General features: G+C 39.7%; 3 protein-coding genes and 1 non-coding gene across 4 annotated transcripts; 2 read left to right on the top strand and 2 right to left on the bottom strand.

Moving 5' to 3' along the window:
* Nucleotides 1-960: 960 nt before the first annotated feature.
* Nucleotides 961-5,294, bottom strand: LOC122668345 (aspartyl protease family protein At5g10770-like). Its single transcript, XM_043864930.1, has 2 exons — nt 5,216-5,294; nt 961-2,262 (listed from the first exon to the last, which is right to left on the bottom strand). Exons 1-2 carry the CDS (start codon nt 5,292-5,294, stop codon nt 980-982), a joined length of 1,362 nt encoding a protein of 453 aa, XP_043720865.1. The 3' UTR covers nt 961-979.
* Nucleotides 5,295-11,185: 5,891 nt separating this feature from the next.
* LOC122668344 (phosphatidylinositol 4-kinase gamma 8-like) lies at nt 11,186-13,310 on the top strand. The gene has a single exon (XM_043864929.1). It carries the CDS (start codon nt 11,271-11,273, stop codon nt 13,077-13,079), a length of 1,809 nt encoding a protein of 602 aa, XP_043720864.1. The 5' UTR covers nt 11,186-11,270; the 3' UTR covers nt 13,080-13,310.
* Nucleotides 13,311-16,158: 2,848 nt separating this feature from the next.
* On the top strand, nt 16,159-16,261 carry LOC122670177. The gene has a single exon (XR_006334153.1). It is a non-coding gene; the product is annotated as a U6 spliceosomal RNA (small nuclear RNA).
* A 1,356-nt stretch (nt 16,262-17,617) lies between these two features.
* LOC122667534 lies at nt 17,618-23,769 on the bottom strand. The gene is made up of 2 exons (XM_043863833.1): nt 23,564-23,769; nt 17,618-19,656 (listed from the first exon to the last, which is right to left on the bottom strand). The coding sequence occupies exon 2, from the start codon at nt 19,625-19,627 to the stop codon at nt 17,669-17,671; it is 1,959 nt and encodes a 652-aa protein (XP_043719768.1). The 5' UTR covers nt 19,628-19,656; nt 23,564-23,769; the 3' UTR covers nt 17,618-17,668.
* Between the last annotated feature and the right edge of the window lie 1,424 nt (nt 23,770-25,193).

Genomic DNA, 25,193 nt, shown 5'->3' with positions numbered 1-25,193 from the left:
TATCAGGTAACAGTTCAGAAATCAGCACAGAACCATGAGGAAAATCAGAATAGGAAATTATCAGAGAGCACTAGATTTGATTTATGTCACAGAAAATAAGATTAATGCTGTTTCAGATCTGAACAGAGAGGATATGAACCAGAAAACAGTATACTAGCAGGACTAAACTTAAATCTCAGATGTGAATTCATAATATAAAATAAATAGGTTCAGAATAGGTAAAGAATTTGTTGTCTAATAGCAGAATATAGAAAATAACAAAACTGAACTCTTATAGAGGATCCTGAGTTCCTGACATAAAAAAATCTTCCTCAGTACCTATTTTAAGCAATCTGCTAGTGCAAAGCTGGGCATAAGATGAAACTCAATTGGTGAGAGCTTCACTACTGAAATAAACATTAAAAAAAAGATGTATTTGTAATAAAAATTAACATCAGAACACATAAACTAAATCCAAGCTCCAAAGTGAAAACCTTATGAACTAGCTAAACCGAAAATCAAACCCCCTTCTTGTTTCATGCTTAGGAAAATACAACCATTACTCGATCGAAGATTGGCAAACTACCAGTTGAAATATATGAGAACTAAGCTTAAGAGGTAACATAAATCAAAGGACAACCAAGAGAAAATTAAAAAAAAAATTAATATTTGGCTAAAGTCCCATGGTTGGACCACCCAATCCTCCTAACATCATTGGACTGGGCACGTATAGAGTGGGTGGCTCCCATGATTTCACATGAAGACAGGTAAGCCCACAGAGCCTGGTCTGAGGAATCAAGAAGATATTATTACCAAATATTATCAGAGGGAAAGAATCTGAATCATGTAGAAAAACCAAGAAATAAGAGGAAACCCCCCCAAAATTGTTGGGAAGAAATCCCAAACACTAGCTAGCTATTGGCTGTGTGCAGGGGATCCTTCCATTCACACAAGTGAAGATGGAATATCCCTAATCTTCTTCTTTTTCTTTTGGTTCTCATTAGCTACAACCTTTGGCACCAAATCCCAGCTTTTCACCTGCGACGTTATAAACCACCTCAAATGTCTGCTGTTGCATATTTCCAAGGATTGCCACATCGGAGGCACCACTATTTCCGGCAAAAGCGAAGCAATATTGAGTTGAGTTTGCTTGAACAAGAATCCCAGACTTATCAACATTCAGGTTAGTACCTCCACCAAAATGCAAGACTATGCTCGGTATCCTTACTGTACTGTATTCAACCAGGTTATAACATGTATCGAGACCTGAAACCGCGGGAGTAAGCGGATACTTTGACATTGCTCCACGAAATGCTGATTTAAGAGCTGAATATGCATCAGGTGGTAACCTAGTAATGACAGTACCAGAGTCTATAATGGTTCCTGAAGTTGTAAACACTGACGATGAGATGGCCAATTTTTTCCCTTTAACACTGATACCAGTCAGATTCAAGAAATAGAATGATGGGCCTCTTGTATCCTTCAACAATGGAGTGTAGTGAATTTTCCTTGTAGTAGTGGGGTGAGTTTGGTTTCCAAATGCAAGATAACCAGTGGAGTTGGTTGTGGATGGAAGACAATAAGAGAAAATCTTCCCATATTTTTGTGAAGTCTGTGATACCATAGAGACCTTGTTGCGGCCGAGGCCAAGTAATCCATCTGCAGAACCAAACAGGCCTTGGTTTTCTTCACCACAGCCGAATTTGAACTTGAGAAATACATCAGAAGGAGATAGTGTTAGTTTGTCGCGAGAAAAGTAACCTGAAGAGAATGAACCGTCACCGTATGCAATCTGGTAGATGCATGCATTGGTGCAGACTGGTGAATTGTGTGTGGCAGATTGCAGTTGCTGGCAGGCGTGATAACCACATAAGATGTTGGAATAGGTAGAGGATAGAGAAGGGTTGAAGATGGAATCTTGTTGAGAATAGCATAGACCAGCGCATGGTTGGCATTGGATCCAAGTAAGATCACTGCCAGTGTCAAAGATTACCGTGAAATTTTGCTTTGGGGTTCCAAATCCAATCCTAACTACGAAATTTCCAGTCCCTAAAGATTGCCCGGAATTGGCAGGAAGGTTTACCGCAGAAGAAGCTACTGCAACAGTAGGATCAGTGCCTTGGTGGGAGTTGGAGATTCTTGAATGGATGTGCTTGACTCGGATTTGGTCATCCAAGAGAATCTGATCAAGGCTAGGAAATTTTGAATTCCCTGTTTTCAATGGTGAGCAAGGTCCATGTATGTGAGCTACTTGCAGTATTGGCTTGCTTAAGATATCAGAACCTGAAAGCATGGAAGGTAGCAGTACTAGTTGTTAATGTAATACTTGAGAGAGATCTGATATCCACCCAAGCATATATGAACAACACTGAGATTAATAAAATTCTAGATCAGTAGTACCTTCGGCTGGCGTAGAACAAACTCTTTCTGGCTTCATTAAGGAATGACTAACTGTAATAAGATGACTATGGTGATGAAGATTTGCAGACACTACTTCTTTGAATTCATGATTAGCTTCAATCTTCTTCGAAGATGAACAACCAGAGAGAATTAATAAAAGAAGAAAGCAAAGTAAGGGATTGGCCATGGAAATTAATGGAAGGGTACTGATGATCAGTACTGTGTTCTTCTCTAATTTGCTACTGCCAACCCAAACTTCTAAAGAAGGAATGTAGATATGTTTATATAAGAGGACTAGATCTTGTGACTTTAGGGAAGAAGATTGAAAACAACAAACCCTATCATTCTCTTTTCTCCACTAAGACACTTTTTTGAATTTGATTGATTTTAGTATTCCTTCAAAGGTTATCGTGCATAGCATTACAATCATCTGACATAAATAAATTAAGAATCCATGAAAGAAAGACAGGAATTCAATAAGTGATTCTAGCTAGTTTCTGTGGAGTTGTGGACCTATATTGAGCCTTTGAAAGGGTGTTTGGTTTGTCTATCTCAAACCCCAAAAAAATTGCATTAATAAATGCAGATCCCTTAGCCCATGTTAATTAGAACAAATCTGCACGTCTACAGGCACATGAATACACAACTGTCCTGGGTACAAAGTACAATGAAAATTAATTTAAGATGGAGCGATGGTCAGATGGGATCTATGGGGTTATCTTTGAGAGAGAGAAGGCTCCCACCACTGCGGGTCTGGGGAGGGTCATAATGTATGCAGTCTTATCTCTGTTCTGCTTTTGTAGATAGGCTATTTCCTTTCCAGATTCGATCGTGTGACCACTTGGACACAATGGAGCAACCTTTACCGTTGCACCAAGGCCCGCCTGCCCTCTAAAGAGAGAATACATTTGAAAATTAATTAATTTTGTTTTAATTAAAAGATAAAGAAGACTGCCAGACTACGTGGTGCTTGGGCCCAGACATAGGGAGGGCAGAATGACAGCCCCACGCCCTGTGAAATGAAAAATTCCACCCGTTGGAGCCCTTGCACTAGCATAAGGGCCACGCAGCCTGGCAGTGATTCTCTTCTCTTAAAACATATATTAAATGGGAAGCCATTCTCTACATGGAATGCAGGGGCCACACTGCATGCACGTGGCAACACAATGGGCGGTGGAATTTTCGTCATACATGGGGGACATGGTATTCCGTCACCCACTGTGCGTGGGCATGGCCCCTGTGGCCCACGCAGGGAACTTTTTTCATAGTAAATATACCAACAACAGGTCTAATTAACTAAGCCATGGTTAACTAACTATTTCAAAATTTTCATGTTGTCAACTCATCTCTAGTCTAGTTACAGCAATAAATCCTTGTTAAAGGTATCTAAATATTGATTTTGCCTAGAGTTGAAAAAATTGGTAGATCATTTAAAAACTCTGGAGTTAATTAAATATTTTCTTTCTGGATCTTTGACTTTTTTCTTATATAATTGTATATATACTTTTTTTTTTTGGGTGAAAAATTGTATATATACTACCTTTTTCATTTGGATTGAAAACCTGGATCCCACTCTATATCATGAATTTGTTCTTCCAATGGGGTATCATAAACTATATAAGAAATTTTTAGAATATATTTTTGGTCAACAGAATAAAATTTTATTTAATTCAAAAGAGCCCGGGTAGAATCTCCATTGGGAAGAAAGAACACTAGGGTCATTAAGACCCATCAAACACGCATGCATGGCCGCACATGATTCTTCATCGCATGGTTATGTGTTCGACTGTGCACATGCATGGTATGTAAAAAATGATGAAATTAAGGTTGTGTTTGGTATGTATTTTTGAAATGATTTTTAGATTGATTTTACATTCTTGAACAATAAAAACAATTATTTTTTTTTTTTTTTGGGAAATTATCAGCGTCACCCCCTAGTTTACCAAACTAATTACACACAAACTCCCTATCGTTAGTTAAGAACTGTTAAACGATGATGTCAACTATTTAATATTTTTTAAAAGACAATTCTGCCCTTCTTAGTAGGCGAAGTACCTAATGTACCCTTTCAATTAAAACACCCACATATCCTTCTTCTTCCTCACGCTACCGTGTTCTGAAGAAGAGACCTTCAGACGATAAAGCAGCCGGCGTCAACCGACCACCATCTTCCTCACTCCGGCGAGTACAGTAGATGTCCCATTTCCTCTATTTATTGGTATTTCATGTTCGTTTCTCCCAAGATTTTCTACCTTGGACACGTGAGACTACTTATATTCTTCCTCGGTTAGTGTTGATATGGTTGCCCCTGTTGTCAATCCTTCTTCTCCTGCTGCTTCCATTGATACTCAAGAGGAAGTAGGTTTAGAAGATTATAACAAAAGTAATGACAACAAAGACAAAGACGATGACTTTAAGGAGGATAACTTTGAAAGGGATTCTCAAAGATCTAAACCCACTTGCACCGAGATCCCAATAAGCGGTCTGATGGGTTCTTCTTCTTCTTCGGCCCAACCAGTCTCAGTTGGTCAAGCTGGTCCTTTCCAAGGCTATCGTCGACGGTGCCATTACATACGTCGATGAAGAACGGCGCAAAACCTTCAGCTTCATCTTCTTCTGACTAGATGCCCTTTTCTCACCACCGACACGTCGAATTTCAGGGCGATGGTGCAGGAATTCAAGGGAATCCCCACGCCTCCCTTTTCGGCGTCGCCGTTCCCTCGGAGTAGGTTCGATCTCTTCAGCAGTACAGCCTCCACCACCATGAGGTCCACTTATTTGGAATCTCCATTGCCGAACTACCTTTTACGCCCATTTGCACAGAATTTTCACCCACCTTCATTCGCTTCTTCGGCTTCGTCTTCTTCTTCTTCCAACATTATTGCTTCTACTAATAACCCCGCTGGTGGTGCCATTTCGTCCGCCCCGGGTTCTATAAATAACCACCAACAACTGTCTGAGTTGGCTTTACAAAACAGACTCATCAAAGCCTACTAAGCATGTAGAACCCGATCTTCACATTCCAATCTCTGCTACAGGCTTCGGGCTCTCCTCCTGCTGCACACCTCCAAGGTACCCATTAGCCATTGCACCAGCTTTTGGCACTAAATCTCAAGGGTCGTTAATGGTTCCATCGATGGATTCATCACAGCTTAGAATGGGAACAACTGGGGTGGAAGATTTCACGATAGAGAAGGGTTCGGAGAATGTTTCTTCTAGAGGTGAAGGTATGGTAGATTCATGGATTTGCTCTTCAGATTAGCAAATATTATTAATTTGCAGTAGTAATATTGAAAGAAAAAAAAAAGATTCTGAATCATATAATTTATGAAGAACAGAGAAGGTGGGGGAGTGATTGAATAAGATTGAAAAGCAAGGGTCTGCGGAAGAGCCAATATCACCATCGTCAATAATTGATGAAGATGAGTCACAGTCGCTGTGGCAGTCGTCAAGGAGATCAGGCGGTGAGGGATGGTGCCGGCGGTGGTAGTGCGACCTTACAACAACAACTTAGGTTCGTTGAAGGAGTGACGATGAAGATTGTACCTGAAAATGGTAAATTCAAAGACTCTGTTGTACTTTTATGTTTTAGAGTAAAGGGTATTATGGTCAAAGAAATTTCATATGTTTAGACCGTTTAAAAATGGGTAATGATTGACATTATGGTAGTTAATGGGTGTGCCTTAAAATATAGGCAAACGTCAGGGGTGGCACTGATAATTTTCTTTTTTTTTTCATCCGAGAATAGGTCTTCCATTGCACTTGATTTATTATAATGTAAATTCTATGCACCCAAGTGAAGGAGGTATTCCTTCACTGATACTGATCATTGCAGTGGGATGAGTGTTAAAAATAGGGGAAGGGCATTTTGGACTTTCAACTAATTGGGGGATGAGTGTACGGAAATTTTTTCCTTTTATAGATCTTATGTTAGAGAAGGGTGCGTCTGTTTGTAACCGAACAGATTTTGTAACCATATATTTTTTACCCCTATCAAATGATGCGTCAATTATTTCATGAGGTTAAATAGGTAAAATCGCTACCCTCATCCTGCCCAAGTTTCGATTCTTCTCCAAAACTGTCAAGCCCCCTCTTTCTCTGTTATCCGAATTTTCCCTTCTTCCTCTCTCTCCTCCCCAGACCTGCAACTTCTACTCCCCCTTCGACGGGTGACTCGACAACACTGATAATGGAGTGAAATACCCCGCAAATGTGCTGGGGCTCGAAATCAGATAGAAAGTGCGTCCTCAGGGGAAGGAGGCATGAACCCAGCACGAAATTGATTCGATTGTGGGTTTTTCTTTGGGATGATATCTGCTTTAATGGTATTCTGGGCTAAATAAGAATTGTATTTTTTTTATTGGGAATCGCTGAACCATGCTTGAAATTTTGCAAGTGAAAACTGTTCAATCTTGAAGAGGGCTCTGGGACGAAACCAGAGAAGTCTTTGAAAATTTTTGACAAAGCTAGGTAGACGGGCCATCCTAGAAACCAAATCAATGAATCAACCAAAGCATACACTTGAAATGAAGTGATTATGTGAGTTGCAGGTTATCGTTTATGGGGTTTTTTGTAGTTTTGGGGTTTATCAACTATAAAATCTCTCTTCCCCGTTTATCCATTGATCGAAACAAAGTACCTAACGGGGTTTTGCCATCTAGACAATTTCCCTCAAGATAACGACACTACACTTATAATGGTTCCCACTAAACCCCCAAATTATGGTCTGTGCTCTATTGCAATCGCAGTACACACTCAAACTTGGGTTCGCAGACAAACATAGATGCCTATTTCCTTTCCGCACAATTCGTTTCATTATTTATAAAAATGGGATCACTCATCAGAATATTTTACTTACATACTGGCCATAATTAAGCCAGATTCGGAGGTAGGAACGAAGAAGACGAGTTCTTTGATGGTCATCACATATCTTCATACCCTACCCTTTGGTGTATGAAGAAGAATGCTTCACTTTCTCTCAGATTCCATGGAGATTATTGAAGCGAGAGAGAGATGGACATAAGAGGAGAACACAGAGTAGTCAAGGCAGGGTGGCTTGCTAAGTTCCGGTGGGAATGAAGACTTCAAGTCTGAAACAAAGAGAGGTAAGGGAAGGAGATAGGAGGCAATGAAATTCCAGAAATGTCCGTAATAAAAGAGATGGTAAGTGATTCATCTAAGGGTAAAGAAAAAGAAGTTACAAAAGTCAGTTGTAACCGGGTTGGTTACAAACAGTTTTACCCTTTGGAGAAATGCATCCATACTTTAGAATGTCCAATCAATCAACCTTATCCATTTGTCAAATGAGATTAAATTACTAAGAACATGTTATAGTTTTGCTATTGTGGCAGATTGGATGGAACTCAAATTTTACTGTTTTAACACGAGACAAAGTCTTAACTTATGAGGAACTTGTATTCTTCTTCCCAATAAAGGGGGGGGGGGGGGAGGGGAATTTTTCTTAACTTTAAGCATTATTTACCAATATATGTGAAGGATTTTATAGTTGACAACGGTTGGATATTAGGAAATGGTTTAGATTGTTTGACCGGATCAAAATTTAGCCTCAAATTTAAATACTTACTCTCTATTGTAATAGCGTATATATTATTTCACACATACATTGTTAATTTTATTTTTCGTAAATTACTCAGACCTCTCCTGACCTTTCTACCAATTCAAAGAATCTACCCTGCATTTCTGACAATTACTCGGACCTCCCCTATTTTTCAAACTTGGCTTCACTTAGTTCCAATTTGTTAATATTTTAATGCTAATTAACGGATTAATTTGAAAACCTAAGAAACCTGACAATTATACCTATTTTTTCCTTTAGGAAATTATCCTATTGCCCTTACATCCTTTCCCTTTCTTCTTCTTCCTCCTACAAACCCACCTACTCCCACCCCTCTACAACCCCATACGAAGGTTGCAACCCCCACTCTCCTCTACCTGCTCCCACCTCTCTACAACTCCATCCACGCAAACCCTAGAATCAAGTTCCAAAACACTAGAATCGATCAATCCAGAATGACTGGAAACAGATTAGGTTTTGGAAAATGTGGGCACAGTAGTACCAACAGTAGTATTTCCTATAGCTTCAAGTATATGAACTAAGAAGTTGTAACCTTACTTCTTTGCCTCATGTTTTATTCTCAAATGTTGTTTAATTTAGGAGTAATCTTGTCATTACATATGAACAACAACAACTTTTGAAAATGATATAATGATAAATCACTTTCAACTTATTTTGAAAACCCATTTTTATCCATGATTAAAATAACCTTTGGGAATAAGACAAACGACGTATATCCATTCTCATAGCTAGTGCATCCTCAATGTTTTAAATTTTGCCACCGTGATTAAACTAAAAAATGCAATCAAGTTGTGTGGCACCTGTGCACCCAAACATAGGAGGATCTGAAAGTACCCCCTTATCTCTTGAAATAAAAATTGCATCTACGTTGATACCTATATGTGCACTATCATTGATCCCTTACACAGGTGCAGATGCTACATGACCAGACATTGATCTCTTGCATTTTTTTGGAAGATGACTAAGAGAGATTATTTTGTGCTCCTTGTATAAGGAGGCAGAAAAAAAAAACACGTGCAGAAATATAAAGGCCAATGGATGGTAACCGACAGAACGTGTCCACATTTTGCGAGAATGAAGGATAATGTGTCAAGCGCAAAGCCATAACCGGCTAATAGCGGTAAAGAGGAGACACGGTGAAGGATAGGTGGTGGTAATAACTAACAAACCTAACCGGCCCAAGAAAATGGGGGTAAGGATGAGGCTGTCTTTACCATTAATGGGTTTTTTTTTTAAAAAAAAAAACAGAAACACCTAAACGATGAAATCGGAGGAGAAGTTAAAAAAAGTGAGATGTGTGGGCTCCACAGGTGGAAAGGGGTTCGGGGCTTTAAAGAGTGGGAGTTGGCGCCAACGGTGGGGTTTCCCAGGGGGAGTTAGGCAGGTATTGTGGAATTTCTGTGAGGGATTGAGAGATCTCCCTCGCGCTTCCTCTGCTGCTAGGTCGGTTCCCTGAATGCTTCACCACAGCAGTGTTCATTCAGGGTCTCGTCTTCTTCTTCAATCTATAATGGTCTCTCTCTCTCATTTTTTGTTAAATTTATAACTATTTTTATTAATTGAGAGGTGGGCTAAAATTTTGATTCCTAACTTGTGATTCTATAATGTTTTTTTGGGACAGTAGTTCATGGTGGTGGTGTCGTAGGAGGTGCGGCGGACAATAGGTGGGTGATTTTGAGTTTTCTTGTTCATTTCTTCGTGTAATGTAAGATCAATTAATTTTATTAGTTTTGTTAATTCCCTAATTGTTTCTAAAATTGTTTCTATTTTTCTGTTGTTTTTATTGTTAGTTTTGGTTGCTGTTGTTGTTCTTTTATTTGCATGGTGAACTTACAGAGGATTTGCAACCTAGATAGATAGAGCTTGGGAACAATGTGCCCTAAATGGTCTGTCTATCAAGTAAAATTTCAGTCATATGGGGTGGCCTGGATACATGTATAGGATGATGTACTGTTCAATCCAATCTATGGTATAAATAAAGTGCACTCTAGAATACTTAACATGTTCTATTTCATGGCCTGCCTATTTTACTGTTATTAATTAGGTTTTTTATTTTCTACTTTCATGTATCCATTTCTTTTTCAAACCATGTATCTTTCAATGTTTTTAATGCTTTACTTTGGAATTTAGCACAATCTATTAGCACATGAACAGAGGATATCATGTAGCCTACTCTATTTGAGCGGCTGACTACTTGTACACCAAATCTAATATTAGGTAAATTGTGGAGATTATAATCCATTCTTCTGACTCGGCTATGCAATTGTTAAAGAAACCTGTAATTCTCTTCTTCCCCCCCCCCCCCCCTTCCCTCCCTGCTGGCGGTATATTAAAGAAAGAAGAAAGTTTTCCTTCTCCGTGGAAGAAAGGAATACCCACAAATCTACCACCATTATTACTCCCTTATAGGATGAATATCTGCCTCATTATAGCCCATTCCACCGCTATCATCATCCATGATGAAAAAATACCATAGTGAAGGAAAACTGCCTCCTTAAAGAAACTACCCTAAAGGCAATACATACATATATATCTTCTCCCATCAAATTGAGTTTTTATTTTTTATTTATGAGTTTTCTCTTCTACTTTCAATGTAGGATTAATAAGCATAAAGTGAATCAATAGAGTACAAATAGGGCAATTAATCGAGGTTTAAGCAAAAGGTCTTAGAAGTTGATTGTGATTTTAGTTGTTGGGCTGAGGACTTTAGAGACTTTCCAATTAATTAACTTCGCTTACAGGCCTAAAATGACCCTAGGAGAAGTAGTGAGGAAAGACATGTCCTTCGGTTTGTTGTCATTGTTTCTTCCTTGTAGTTTTCTTCTTTTGTTTCTTTAAAAAAAAAATAAAGATTTGAAGAAACAGATTAAAACTCATACCCAATTCCTATATTCATGTATTGGATGCATATGCCCTAATTATAATCTGAATCAAGCCAATGTAGTGGTTGAAATTATGCACCAGCTCAAATTCCTACTAAATCTTTGGTGCCATATGAATTGAAAGCATGTTTTAAAATAAGTATTTCAAAAAGTGCATCAAATATTCTGAATCAATTTCCACTCTTTATAACAAGTGTAATCCGTATTGTAATTAATTTCAAGTAGGAAGACAATAAGGTTCTAATTAAGTCTTATGCTTATTAATCCGTGTTGTAATTAATTACTTGATGTTCCTGCAGAGATTTACAATGGCGATATGATTGATTGACCCCAGGGAAACTTCCCATTACATGTACGTTTGATCAGCAAAGTTTAATTACCAAGAGGTCCTACAGCTACTATTTTCATTTTGCATGAGAATTACCCAAATGGCAGTAGCTGTTGATCATAACCATGGATTCAAACCATTGATTACCCAAACCCAAAGATGCAGACTTCGTTCATCCTTCACTCACCTGGACTCTGCTGTGTTCGAACTGGAACAACAGAAGCTCCCTCATCAATCATTGAAACAATTCATCAATGGAGGAGTTACCAGCACCCATAGAAGAAGCTTCTCCACACCTTGCCTGTCCTTCGTTGATCAAGAAGAAGCCAACATTAGTCCTTTTCCTAGAGTCGAGATTGTTGGTGGCAGTGGAGCCCCACGTGTACGTGCCCTTGTAGTTGAATCCGCTATTGCTGTTGCATCTGGTGTTGAGCTTGTCCCTGTGTCAAGTGGGCTCGGCGGTGCTTACTATTTGCGCAGTCGTAATGGTGATACTATTGCTGTAGCGAAGCCCATCGATGAGGAACCTTGGGCTATTAACAACCCAAAAGGTTTTGCAGGTCGAATTCTCGGCCAACCTGGTTTGAAACGCTCAATTCGAGTTGGTGAAACTGGTGTTCGTGAAGTTGCTGCTTACCTCCTTGACCATGGCAGTTTTGCTGGTGTTCCCCCAACAGCACTAGTTAAAATTTCACAGGTTCCCTTCCATGTCAACTCTAATAATGATGATTCAGAAACAACAACATGTACAGCACCACCACTTTCTAAGATAGCTTCTCTTCAGCGTTTCGTTGAACATGACTCAGACGCAGGTGATCTTGGACCCTCCAGCTTCTCTGTCTCTTACATTCACCGAATTGGAATTCTCGATGTAAGAATCCTCAACCTTGATAGGCATTCGGGTAACATTCTTGTGAAGTATCATCATAATAGCAGATCAAACAGCAACAACTATGTTGAAGATGCAGAGCTTGTGCCAATAGACCATGGACTTTGCTTGCCTGAAATGCTTGATGATCCATATTTTGAGTGGCTTCATTGGCCACAAGCCTCTGTACCCTTTTCAGAGGCAGAATTGAAGTACATATCAAAGCTTGATCCATTTAAAGATGCATTTCTCCTGAGGAAAGAACTTCCTTCGTTAATTAGAGAATCCTCAATCCGTGTTCTTGTGCTCTGCACCATTTTCTTGAAGCGTGCTGCCAATGCTGGCCTTTGTCTTGCTGACATTGGGGACATGATGACTCGGGAGTTTTGTGGGAATCAAGAAGGTCCAAGTGTACTAGAGACCCTTTGTACCAAAGTCATGGCTAGTATCAATGATGAAACTAGTGATGGCGAAGAAGAGATCATTAATAAAGAATTAGAAACTGAAATTTTTGAATTTGATGAGATAGGAACTGAAGATGGCTGCAGCGTCAGTGTTTTCGATCTTCCTCCTCTCTTACAAAGCCGTCCAGGGATGAATAAGCCACCGAAAATTCCAGTACCAAAGCTTTCGGTTTCAAAATCAATGCGCGTGTTCCCCGGCCATGACACTACCTTTTCTCACTTACATGAAGAAGAAGAAGAAGAAGACGCCGATGGTAACAGCGACGGTGATGATGCAAAGAAGTGTGACAGTAATAATGCTGATGATACTAATGATGATAACAATGGCAACAATGGTGATGAAGATGATGATGATCATAAGGTTGGGGGCTTGATAAAGAGTGTGAGCTTCTCTATGCCAAAACGTAAGCTTGATCAAACAGATGGTATTTCATTTAAAAGCATGAATGAAGAGGAATGGTCACTGTTCTTAGTGTGTTTTGAGAAACTTTTGCCAAAGGTGTTTGATGATAGGAAAAGCATGGGACTGAAGCAAAGATTAGGAACCTCATGCAGCTTTTAAAGGAATGTCTGGAAACAAAGCCAAGGCTTTTTATTAAGGAGATTAGCTAGGAATGTTGTGTACAATATGGTGTAGATTATGTGAATATTATTGATTAAGCCATATTTTATTTGGTGTAGATAGAGATACTACTGCTACTACTACATGGAAACATAGTGAGTGGCAATCTGCCTTCCTTATCAATTTGTTGTTTTCATTTCACTCTTCTTTTTTTTTTCATTCTGTTTTATATTTTGCTGGGTCCTTTTATATAAGTTTGTAAGGATTCAGTTGGGGAATTTTGACTGTTAATAGTCAGTTTTGTAATTCATTATTATTATTATTATTTTTTCATTTCTTTTGCTGTATTGCAGAGTAAGATTCCTGCAAGTATGTTCATTGCTTTGTCTTAGAAGTCAATTGCTCCATTTCATTCTCAGATTCTGATCAAGGAGTACTATTTCCATTTGTATGTATGAAATTTGCTGTCAATTATGAATGTTAAATATGGTAATCAGAAAAGAACAAGGAAAGAGTGCTCCATTGTGACCAAGTGGTCACGGGTTCGTGTCTGGAAACAATGTCTTTGTGAAAGCAGGGGTAAGGCTGCGTGCATTATGACTCTCCCAGACCCCACAGTGACGGGAGTCTCGTGCACTGGGTACGCTCTTTAGAACAGAACTAGGAAGAAAGAAAGAAAGAAAGAAACATAAAAATTAGAAATTAGAAAAAAATTAAAATTTTTTCTTTTCTTTTCTATCCATTTCTTGCCAACCAAACACAGCCTAAGGGTAAGATACCTGGAAAGAAATGCTACTTGGTTCAAAGCTGGGGCATTCAGGTCTATTAGACTTTGCATTAATTGGGCTAAAATCCATTCCTGTCTTCCATGTCTCCCTACTTAAGCAGTTCAGGGGGGATCCAACAGTACCTCAGGTTACCTTACCACAGCTCTCCACAGGCACTCAACCCCTTTGTCAACCTCTAGCTGTACTCGACCGTAGAGTATTTCAACGAAGGCGTGAGAGCATACAACAACTTCTAATCCAGTGGGATGGGTTGCCACTCGAAGCTACTTCTTTGGAGGATTTCTCAGTCCTGAAGCATGATTACCCTGAGTTGAACCTTGAGGGCAAGGTTCCTTTTCAAGGGGAGGCGACTGTAACGAGCCATGTTGACTCACCAAGAGTAAGAAGGACCAGCAATAGAGAGAGAGAGAGAGAGGTGCCAGCGAGGCTTAAGGATTAGCTACAGAGAAGGAATTGGTTGTAACAGAGTCGGTTAGGGAGTTATGGTGGTTAGTCAAGTAGTTAGAATCAATTGGGCTAACACATGGTCTATAAATATGTAAATAAGGGTGGGATTGAGGGTTGTGATTTTTAGTCTTCTTAGCTTTCTTCTAGAATATAATTGGAGGTTCTGGTGCCTCGAAGCCAGGTTTCTTTTTTCTTCTTCTTCTTGAAGGAGATTCTCATTTTTCTTCCTCTTTCAACTAAGCTCTCAACACGGAGTCTGGGGAGGGGAGGGTCATAATGCTGTGTCCTAACTATATGGTTGTGTCCTAATAATTGGCTTTACAAACAAGTCTGACCAATTACATTAAACCTACCTCATGGAAGAGCATTAGGATAAGACCACCGTTGGGGTATGATGTTTTGCATTCCATCACTTGCATAAGTGGCCTGATTCCGAAGGTATGTTAAAGGCCATAGGTCTTGAAGGTTTCACTATATATTTGTAGTGAGGGTTCTTCTTCTGAAATCAATCTAAAAGAGGTATGAAGACGAGCAGATGTAACCCTATTCTCCATTGATAGTGAAGTAGATCTCCTCTCATCATGGACATAGAAAATTTTGCCAAATCACGTAAATCCATGTGTGTATTGTCTGATTGTTTGTTTGTGATTTCAATTCAATTTTTCTACATCGTTTTAGGTTCTCCTTTTCTATAGACCACTTCATTATTTGTAGATAAGAGGTTGGTAGGGGAAATAGAGTCAAACTCTGGTTACCATCAAACATATAACCCTGAATAGTGTGAGACTGGCTTGGCATTTCCTTTATAGAAGAGAAGGTAGAGAATGTCTATCTATCAAAAAAAAAGAGTACAACCACTTTGGTTCCTCCTCACAAATTAGGGAAAATTCTCCCTAGTCATCAACCACTTTCCCCTTTCTGAACCTGAAAATGAATTCTCCTGCCATACCCTCCATGACCTTTCCCCAAATACCCTTACCATACAAGTTTATTTGGGAAACCCTTGCTCCTGCTAAATACTAGCAAAAGCACTAGTAGGGAGGTGTGTCTTTAAAAAGTGAATGATTTTCACTTCTCTTCTATATCCATTAATCGGACTTAGTTTAATCTCTTCAGACTGGGCCGTATTGTCCATTGAATGTACTTGATTAAATGTAGTTTTAGCTTTCCATATCTTTAAACAGGCAAGGAAAGGTCTTGGGGAGGTACACCATCAATGAAGGTTGCAGGTACCATTTGGATAGGGAAAGAAACTACAGAAGCTTTAGGATTAAGGTCATTTTCTGCTTGGCACATGTGAGATGTCACAATAAGATTGGGAAGGTGGATGGCTTCCTTAGATATGTTCTGAGGGATCTCATATTCTTTATTTGGGTAAACTATGAGAATTTGAATCAGATTGCCTGGTTCTCACACATGATGCACACTACTGATCATAAATGGAAACCACCCAATCTGCAATACCCTTAAGCTCAGGTTTGATGTCGTTCCATGGGCAAACCAGTGAGGGCAGTCATTGGAGGTGGAGGTGGCAATGAGTAGGGTAGGGTCAGCTAATGGCCTTACCCCTACCCTCCAAGAGGTGTAGGGGGTTCTTTACCCATACTTTATAGTGTTGTCCCGGATTTACCCTTCCCTGTAGGGTAGCTTAGAAACACCCCATTACCTGTTAGGTAAACGGGTAAGGCAGGTAGAGCATATCAATGGTTAAAGGGAAGGTATTCGTACATCGGAGATGGGCCAATCTGACTGCATTTAATGCATTTGAATTATGGGATGGGATCAATCATGGCCCATAGGTTGATACATTATATGGTAAAATGAAAAATGAATAAGAAAAAGAAGTCTCTTCAGAGACATCCGGTAATATTGGAACGATACAGAGAAGATTAGCAAGGCTCTTGCGCAAGGATAATATGCACAACTCGAGAAATAGTTTAAATTTTCTTACCCCCTATTAAAACTTTCCAATTCTAAACCAAAAAAGAAAAAGAACCCTGACCGGGAGTGCCCCCCTAGGCCCAGACACAAGGCATCATCCATCCCACCTCTTGATTGGATGCCCATACATGCACTATCATTGGCCCTCACACTGGTGCAGTGCCCACGTAGCCAGGCAGCATGGCTACGTGATTGGCCATGTTAATGTAGGAAAATCACTTGGGAATCATCTTTGCTTCTCAGTGGAGCACCTAAAACACCAAAAGAATTCATGTTTTTGCAAGAGGACATTTCAAGGTGGAATTTCCACGGATCATTATCCTCTCCGGTTCCTCCCTGCCTGGAACAGTTGTCCGGTTCCTCTCATAGAGGATCGAAAATGATGACCTAACCCCCTGTCCGAACACACTGCCCGAGTGAGGTTAAATCATCATTTCCACCTCCCTATGAGAGGAACTGGACAGAGAACCGGACAGATAAAAATTCAATTTCCACCTGGAACACCGTAAAGAAAATGAGAGTTTCAGGGAATGAATGCAACTCATTTCCATCCCTTCAGTTTGCTTTGAGGAATCTATTATTGTTAAGGCTGTAGAGAGCAGCTAAACTCTAATCATTGTATCTTCAAGTTGGGAAAGATCTTGCACTTCAGCCTCTTTCGTCAAGGATTAAGATCCTCTACCCAGAGAGTCATCCTATCTCGAAATTTCCCTCACCGGACCAGTGGCCAGAGCGTTGTTCTGCAAGATCATCTCGAAGGACATCGGTGAAAATGATAGAACTCTTCCCTGACTCCCCGGAGGCTAAACATGCTGGTACCACCACCAACCCTTTACCCGAGCTGGCTCCCCACCGAGATCACTTCATGGCTGGAAATAACCCAAACCCCGCCCCCTCCACTACTACCACCGCAGCCTCAGGCCCTCAACCACTTCAACCCTTGAACCCACTTTCTAACTTCCCTACCACTCTTGCTGCACTTCCATCATCACTCCTTACTTGATATCCTCACCACAAACCAATCCCTCAATGAGAGAGAATTTTAGGACTTGGTCCTCAACCTAATGTGTAAGGAGAAATTAAGATGAAAAAAAGGTACTGAAAGGACCTACACCACAACTCACTAAAAGCCCAATGTTTCAACGACACCGTTTAATGGGTCTTCTCATAGGGTGAGTTAATGACCAACACCTTCATGCCTCAGCCTAAACTTAATCATATCCTAAAATTGAACTAAAACAAGTGGCAAGAGCAAGCTAAAGAGACCACGAAACCAATCAGATTATCCTAAATTTTTTTCCCTTATCATTTGGTTAAGCAGCAGCAACCATCAACATTATAAGAACGAACACCAACAACAAATGCACCCACTTTCTGTCCTTTCATTTCTATTTTTTGAGGTCCTGCCTCATCCTACAGAGATGGGGATGTAACAAATTCCCGGGGCAGACTGAAGAGATCCTTCCCTGCGAAAGGAGATGTCCACTCATGTGAACCTGCAGAAGACGCCGCTGAAGGTGTATCCACTACCACTGGACCTTCCTGCAACCCAGCAATGGAGACACCATTTGCAGCTGCCGACCTCATCGCAGGCTTTGCACCCGCCATTGTTGAAGGTGACCATGAGTCGTACATACGGCTATTCTTCATGATTGATGCAAGACCCAGCCACAACCCATTTGACCTTGAGTTCGAAGATGATTCCAAGGTCCAGTCTATGTTGGTGTAGTCGCACTGTGGCATTGAGCCTCCTGTGTTCCAATCCACCGGTGAAGATGAGCCCGAAGCACCATTTGAGCCCCAACCTGAGAAAAGCCCCAAAGAAGGTGGGACAGAACGAGAAGAAGATGTCCCTGCTGTGCCCCATGAGCTTCCCCATCCAGTTGCTTGGGATTCTACAGGGCTGGACACAAATGGTTGATATTGAGACTGGTGGTAGACCTGCTGTGAGTTCAGACTGCTTGGTCCAAGGCTTGTGTTTGGAATATGTGCTAAACCTCCATTTGACTTCATGATTTCAACACCAGCAGCACTGTTGGGATACCATCCAGCTGTCACAGGGGGTGAGGCACTGACACTTGTTGCAGGATTCTGCTTTGCATTGTTGATGGATTGAGGACGCTGCATCATGATCACAGGCTCTCTAACTGCTCCCGTTTGAAGGTTCTTAACTTCACTTCCGACAACCACATAACGAGCCTCTGTCTTCGCTTGTGGAGTAGAAACCTGCAAAGGAGATGCTAAGGAATATGAAGGAGAAGGGCTTGCTGCAGCATTGGGCCACCGCTTCTCCACCGGTGTTGTCACTTGTGACCTTGCCCAGTCTGATTTCAACTGAATCCTCTTCAAAGACTGCAAGTTTCTATTTCCAGATTCTGTCGATGCCACAACTGTAGGTGCTGCCTTAGTGTAATTAAAATCTCTTGAATCCCTTCTCTGTTGTATAGTAACCGAGGCAGCAGGTTTTGCTTGTAATCTCACTGGGCTCTGATTGACAGAAACTACCTTGCCATTATTCACAACCGGAGGGTCGCCAGTTTCTTCCAGCTTTGGTAGAGCAGCAGGAGGTTCCTGCTTCTGTGACCGTAGGGTCTCAGCTGCCTTATCTAAATCACCTTCACAGGCTACAACAATTCTTTCAACCTCCTGTCTTGAGCACTTGAACCTGATCTCCATCTCCGCAATTCGAGCAAGCTCTTCAGAAATATCAATTTTCAAGTTACTTCCACCATCGAAGTATGAGTCCTTCTGTTGTGTAGCTTCCTCACCTCCCTCAAATAGCCATGCAACAGATTCCTCCACCTTTCCTTCATTCAATATAAGGGCCATTGTTGCACGCTCAGAAGAGAATCCCATTGCCACAAGCTGTTGTGCAAGTGCTTCTAGCTTCCTAGACATGAGATACCCACTGCACCGCTCACGCAACTCCTGAGCTCGCCTCTCCCTCTGACGCTGATGCTTCTTCTCATTTTTCTGCCTAATCTTGTCACGCTTGTCATTGTCTGCACCAGGAATTGCCTCCTGCCGAACAGGAGTGCCAGCTAATTTTTCTTTCTGGTCTTCTGACTCACCAGAGCAGCTATCATTGTTGGAAACAGAATCATACTCCGCTCCAGTCCCAAGTGAGCTACCTGAGTGATCATCAGTCTCATCTATATTCCGGAACCGACCATTGCTGTGTGGAGGTGGTGAAGAGCCAATTAGTGCAGTTTCAAGGGTATGGAATGTTCCCAAAAGTGGATTGTATGCACTGGCTGGAATGCCACTCCCAGTGTTAGGAGGGGCGGAAGGCTTGGATGAAGCCTTCGTCTGTTCCTTGGCTGCCCTGGCAGCAGCCTTATCCTTGGATTTGGATTTGGATGCTGGAGACATTCCTCAAAATTCTGTTAGCAGAAATTTCCCTGTATTTTAAAGAGAGAATTATGGTTTTAATAAATCAGAAATTTTATTAGAAGATTAGAAAATACAGCAGACTACGCATAACCCGAAGCTCAAAACACATAAAACTTTTGAATAAATAATGGAATGCAAATACAATTATGTACATAAAAGGTGAAGTCAGTAAGGTAACCATTTCCCACACATCTGGCTCAAGCAGATACTAAGTTAGCATTTCATATTGAACATCAAATAACTCCTTTCGGAAAAATTTGTCCACTAAGAAACTTGTAATAAAAAAAATTAGGTTTTAGGACAAAAATATACAAATAATATATATATGATTCAGAAAAAGAAAGAACATCAGCACAGAATCCAACAACTGATGATAGTCTTAAATGTCCAGTTTACATGGATCCAAGGGCAATGAAAGGAAGATGCAAGAAATAACCTTCTAACAATGACTTGTTTCAAATGTTTACCTGCGGCAGGAGCAACAGAAAAACAACTATTTCAATTAAGTGAAATTATCAAACAAGACAATGCCACCGTTATTTTATGGATGCTGGATCCCAAAGCAACAAATTTTATATAATGACTTCACTCTACCATCTGCTATTATTATCATTCAAATCTAGGAAAATTATGAAACAATTATGTTCCACTAATATTTAATGTTTCTTGGAGTCACACAGATTCTAGACAAAGCATGGACCTTAAATGTATACTACATACTTTAAAATAGTTCAGAGCATTGTTATGCATCATCCCACACCAGAAATCTCTTCAATATATGTTCACAACAAATTTAATTAAAAACCAAGAATCTATATGAAGAGCTGCCAAAACAAGAGACCAGGTAAAGGTGCCCTTACAATGGAAATCATAAAAACAGCTGATTGCAGAAATTTCCAGTCACTCAATATTTGTAATGAATGATCCATGCCCCTTGGCTACAAAAAGACCAACTCCAACTTCGAAGCTCTTTAGTTTTCTGTGGAGAATTAAAAACCCAACAAGAGCTCTTAGTTCTTACTCATTGAGCTCTATCAAACCAAACACAAATCTTTGTGGACCCTCACAGTCAATAGAGGTCACAAAGAGCATCTTGAGCACTTCCATCATCAAATTAAAAATGTCCAACCCAACTCCAATTTAGGCATTGACTCATTCTATCCTCTCCAGCAGATAAACAATACTAAGACTTTTGCCTGATCTAACCTGAAGTTCCAATTCAAGCCCTTATACCACCCCTATCATGTTCTCTTTAGAGTTCGAAGTACCAGCCAATGACTTAGTTTCTAAGACTACATAAATTTACCATGAATTTCACCTTGCTCCCCATTATGCAAGCAAGTCCTTTAGGAGTTAATAGTGCCCATTAATGAAATAAAAAATATAGTTCAAGACAATAAATCATGCAAATCCATTCTATCATGAAAAGTACTATTGTGCAACCAATGGCAAACAAAAGTTAATCCTTGTCAACACCTTCCCAGCTATATATTTTTTTTCCTTCTCTCTTCTTCAATGGCTGTCTTTATCTATTTGAATTTCCTAATCAGTCTCCCTCAGAAAATTTCCCTCCGCCTGATGCAGCAACCCTCTACGCTTACTGCATTTTCAAAGATCATCTAGGTTGTGATGAAATCTTTAAATAGGCTGCACTTCAATAATCCAAAAAATCCTGCTGAACTGCTACTTCTCTAATTCTTTGGAAATGCTACTTTGATTATTCTTAAAAAAAAAAGGAAACCATATTTGAATCCTCCGAGGAGTACTACGCTCCATCACAAGTTGCCACAATCAAGGTTTATTGGCTGAAACTCTGATCCAATGAACCAGTTGTGAATAGCAGATGTGAATCTAAATACAACAATAGAACAGAGGGGCAACAATTGAGTCCGTTCTTCCTACATTCTCCTACAGAGCTCCAAATGGCTAAAGGAATGAGAAGAAAATATCTTTCTTCTAGCACAAGTACATTGAGATAATAAGGAAGAGAAATGACCAGAAGAATAAGTCAAAATTATCAGGGAAGAGAACACATAGATTGTAAGGGATTTTTTCAGTGTTTGACCAGCAAGGACAGAAAATATTCAACAAAGTATTAGTTTCTGGAAACAGCCTCTCCTGCCAAGAAGGGGGTAAGACTCTATACATTTGCCCCTTCCAGACCTGTGGTAGTGGGAGCCCCGTGCACTGGGATGCTCTTTTATCAGTTTCTGGAATATACTCATTAGTTCTATATTCATGTAAATGCAGCATCAAACAGCAGCAGTGGTTAAAGGAATGGGAAAAAAAATCTTTCTTCGATCACAAGTACATTAAAATAATAAGGAAGAGAATTGACCAGAATAAACAGGAATAGAAAAAGTCAACACTATCAGGGAATAAACAACATTAATTGTAAGGGATTTTTTCAGTGTTTCATCAGCAAGGACAGAAATATTCAATAAAGTATTAGTTTCTGGAATATACTCATTCATTGTACAAGTTCTACATCCATGTAAATGCAACATCAAACAACAGCAGCAGTGGTTATTAACTGGCCCATAGGTCACTCATTCAAAGAATGGAATTTGATCAAAGCAAACAATAAGGATTACAAGCCAACAAATAACTCAAGTAATTTCGTTCACCAAGACATCATGAGTGAATAAAACCACTAGAATTCTAAGCTGTATGGAACACGACTGAAAAATTTTATATTCCATAATTTGTGAAAGCCAAAAGCATTAACATCAAACAGTTTAGAGCCTTCTGAGGTCACAACTCATCCAGTTTCAAAAAATGCACCACAGGAGGAAAACACAACCTCGTAAACCATTTTCCTACTCTACAATTACATTTTCCAATTGAGAAAAATGAATTATTGAGTTCCTACATCAACCAATGCACCACAAAGTCCACAATAAAACCACTTGCATCGTTAGAACGCCATGTAGTCACAGTGGATGGCACAAAGGACTGGATAAGTCCAACAACAGCCATTCTTAAACTCACAACAATAAAACCAGCAGTATGGGAACAGGAATATAATTCTAACCCAACTTTATTTTTAAGAAGTTTCCAGCCCCATCTAGGGTCCATAGGCCGGGGCATTGGGGGTGGGAGGAGTCTCAAACACAGACATGCTACTTCGCAGCTGCTTCGATAAACAATGCAATTCAATCTGCGCTAGGCAAGGACTGGCAATCTAACACAACTGAGTCTTCAAAGCTAACTGTACTGAATTGGACATGCGACAGGAAATAGATTATTAAAAACGATAATGTTTGACGCAAAAAATTGTTTCGCTCCTCAGGAATAGCAAATATAGGGAAAACCAGAGGATATCTACTATATAGACAAACCAAAAACAATTAACCCAAACGACTCTCCCCCCCCCCCCTCCCAAACAAAAAAAAAATCTAATAACCAAACCGAAATCATTTCATAGGCATACCATACTCAAATCAAAACCATGAATCATGCAACTAAGAACCCTAACCAAATCCAACCTCAAGCCTTCGACATGTAAAGAAAAATCCCATAAATCATCAGCAAATTACCTAATTGAAGGCTAGCAAAGAAGGTAACCCTAACAATTTCAAGCGATTTCAAGGAAGTACTTCGTTCCAGACAGGATATATAAAAAGATAAAACAAAAACACAACACCTTCGAACTACACATCATAGAAAACCATAACCACCATGCAACGAGACTCCAGAACTTTTCCACATCACCACAGACCAAATCGCGAAAACCACAAAACCGATCCAACATCTAACCACACAAAATCTAAAATCCAGAACGGTAACCACATAAGATAAAAGATTTAAAAAAAATTCGAAAGGACAAACCATAACCAAAAGAAAAGAGGAGAATAAGAAGAAAGCGACCGATTAGAAGAAGCAAAGAGAGAAAAGAAGAGAAATATTACTAACCAGTTAGAGAAGAAGAGATATGTAGATGAGTAGATCCTCGATCGTAGATGGCGATCCGAAGGCGAGAACGGTGTCTGTAGATCGCGCGAGGCTTGATTCGACAACGAATGAAATTAGGGTTTTGAGAAGATTTGAGGATGGGAAATTTAGGGGAAAACGAAGCTTTTTTTCGTTGCCCTCTGTCTCTCTCTCTCTATTGTTTTCTCTTTGTTGCCTTCTTTTCTTTAATTTTTATTTTCTTTTCTCTCTCTTTCTCTATCACCACTTTCTCTCTCTCGTTCTCTCTCTTACGTGCGTGAAACTAATATTGGGGTCCGCTTTAATTGGGTTTTGAAGTCCGTGGTTTTACCAAAGATAGGGGATCTCAGACCTTTGGAGTCCGCATCGAATGGGAAACGCTGTTAAAATCCCGCGAATTTCGATCATTTTCTTCGTTTTACAATTTAAGAAGAAATGATACGTGGGTGAAGGGAGAGAAACTTAGACCTAATTTATATATAAACCCTAATTTGGATTTTGGAGCTTAAAAAGGCAAAAAAAGAAAAAAAAAAAAAAAATTCTGGTCAGATGTATTCTGGATCAGTTGGTTCCTGATGGTCTTCTTTTCCTCTCCCTTTCCCAATTTGTGTGATGGAATAAAACATCACGAGAGCATTATGATGAGGATAAAATTTTCATGCACCAATGAGTCATAAATGTTCTATTCCCTATAGTATGAAGTCGATAATACCTTTTTACTGTCGTAATGTCCATTATGCACCATCTGAACCCCTCGGTCAAGGGACCGTGGGTGAAGGAAAATGACCACCCCACCCCCTGAAATGAAAAAATCTCACCCCCATTGGTGTTCTTGCATGCACTCTTATTGGCCCATGCACTTGTGCAACGCCACACAGCTTGGTAGCGATCTTCACTATAGAAAATATGCAAGCACACCTCTCTCTCTCTCACACACACACACACACACATGAAATGACCTTCTTGTCTTCTTATGTATGATACTGTTTTGTTGCACCTCAATGATGTGTTCCCTCTATGTCGCATGCTAAGAGAACCTCCTCCCATTATGATAGTATTGTATGATTACATTTTTACCAACAAAATTGTATGATTACATTTGTGGTTGGGTGAATTGGCAAAAATGTCTTAAATTAGCTTTTTTCTACTTTACAATAATGGATGATCTAGAAAACTCGCTCAATTTATGATGTATCAGAGTCATTCGTGAACTGCCCTCAAACGATTTGTATTCTCATTAAAGTTGCAGCTTGTAGGTAATGAAATTGGATTAATGATTTCTATCATAGTTGGTTAAAATGCATTTTACATGTCATATTTTTTATTTTTGGCCATTTTTGTTGTTTTCGTATGAATTCAAAAAATACATCAAAAACACTAACAAGTATGCAATCTAGTTTAAGCGTAATTAAAATGCATTTATCAAATTTTTTTTTTACACAACACTACTAAAAAACTAAAATTTTGATTCATAACAAATTATTCAATATTATATAGGTCTATGGCCTACACATCAAATATTAATATTTAACTAATAAGACATGAGTTAGCCCCACATTTTATGTGTGTAATAGTCTCGTATTTTTCAAATTCAAATGTTTAAAACTCGTAC

The sequence above is a fragment of the Telopea speciosissima genome, chromosome 7 (genome assembly GCF_018873765.1).
Source record: "Telopea speciosissima isolate NSW1024214 ecotype Mountain lineage chromosome 7, Tspe_v1, whole genome shotgun sequence".
Taxonomy (NCBI): Eukaryota; Viridiplantae; Streptophyta; class Magnoliopsida; order Proteales; family Proteaceae; genus Telopea; species Telopea speciosissima.
Note: the sequence above shows the minus strand (reverse complement) of the source record. Positions and strands in the feature narration are given on the sequence as shown.

Coding starts and splice junctions, on each gene's coding strand:
- LOC122668344 (XM_043864929.1), top strand. CDS start 11,271: ATGAGAATTACCCAAATGGCAGTAGCTGTTGATCATAACCATGGATTC.
- LOC122667534 (XM_043863833.1), bottom strand. CDS start 19,627: ATGTCTCCAGCATCCAAATCCAAATCCAAGGATAAGGCTGCTGCCAGG.
- LOC122668345 (XM_043864930.1), bottom strand. CDS start 5,294: ATGGCACCACCAGCGGGGTTATTAGTAGAAGCAATAATGTTGGAAGAA. Junction 2,263..5,215: donor AGCCGAAGAAGCGAATGAAG/GTGGGTGAAAAT, acceptor CCATGCTTTCAG/GTTCTGATATCTTAAGCAAG.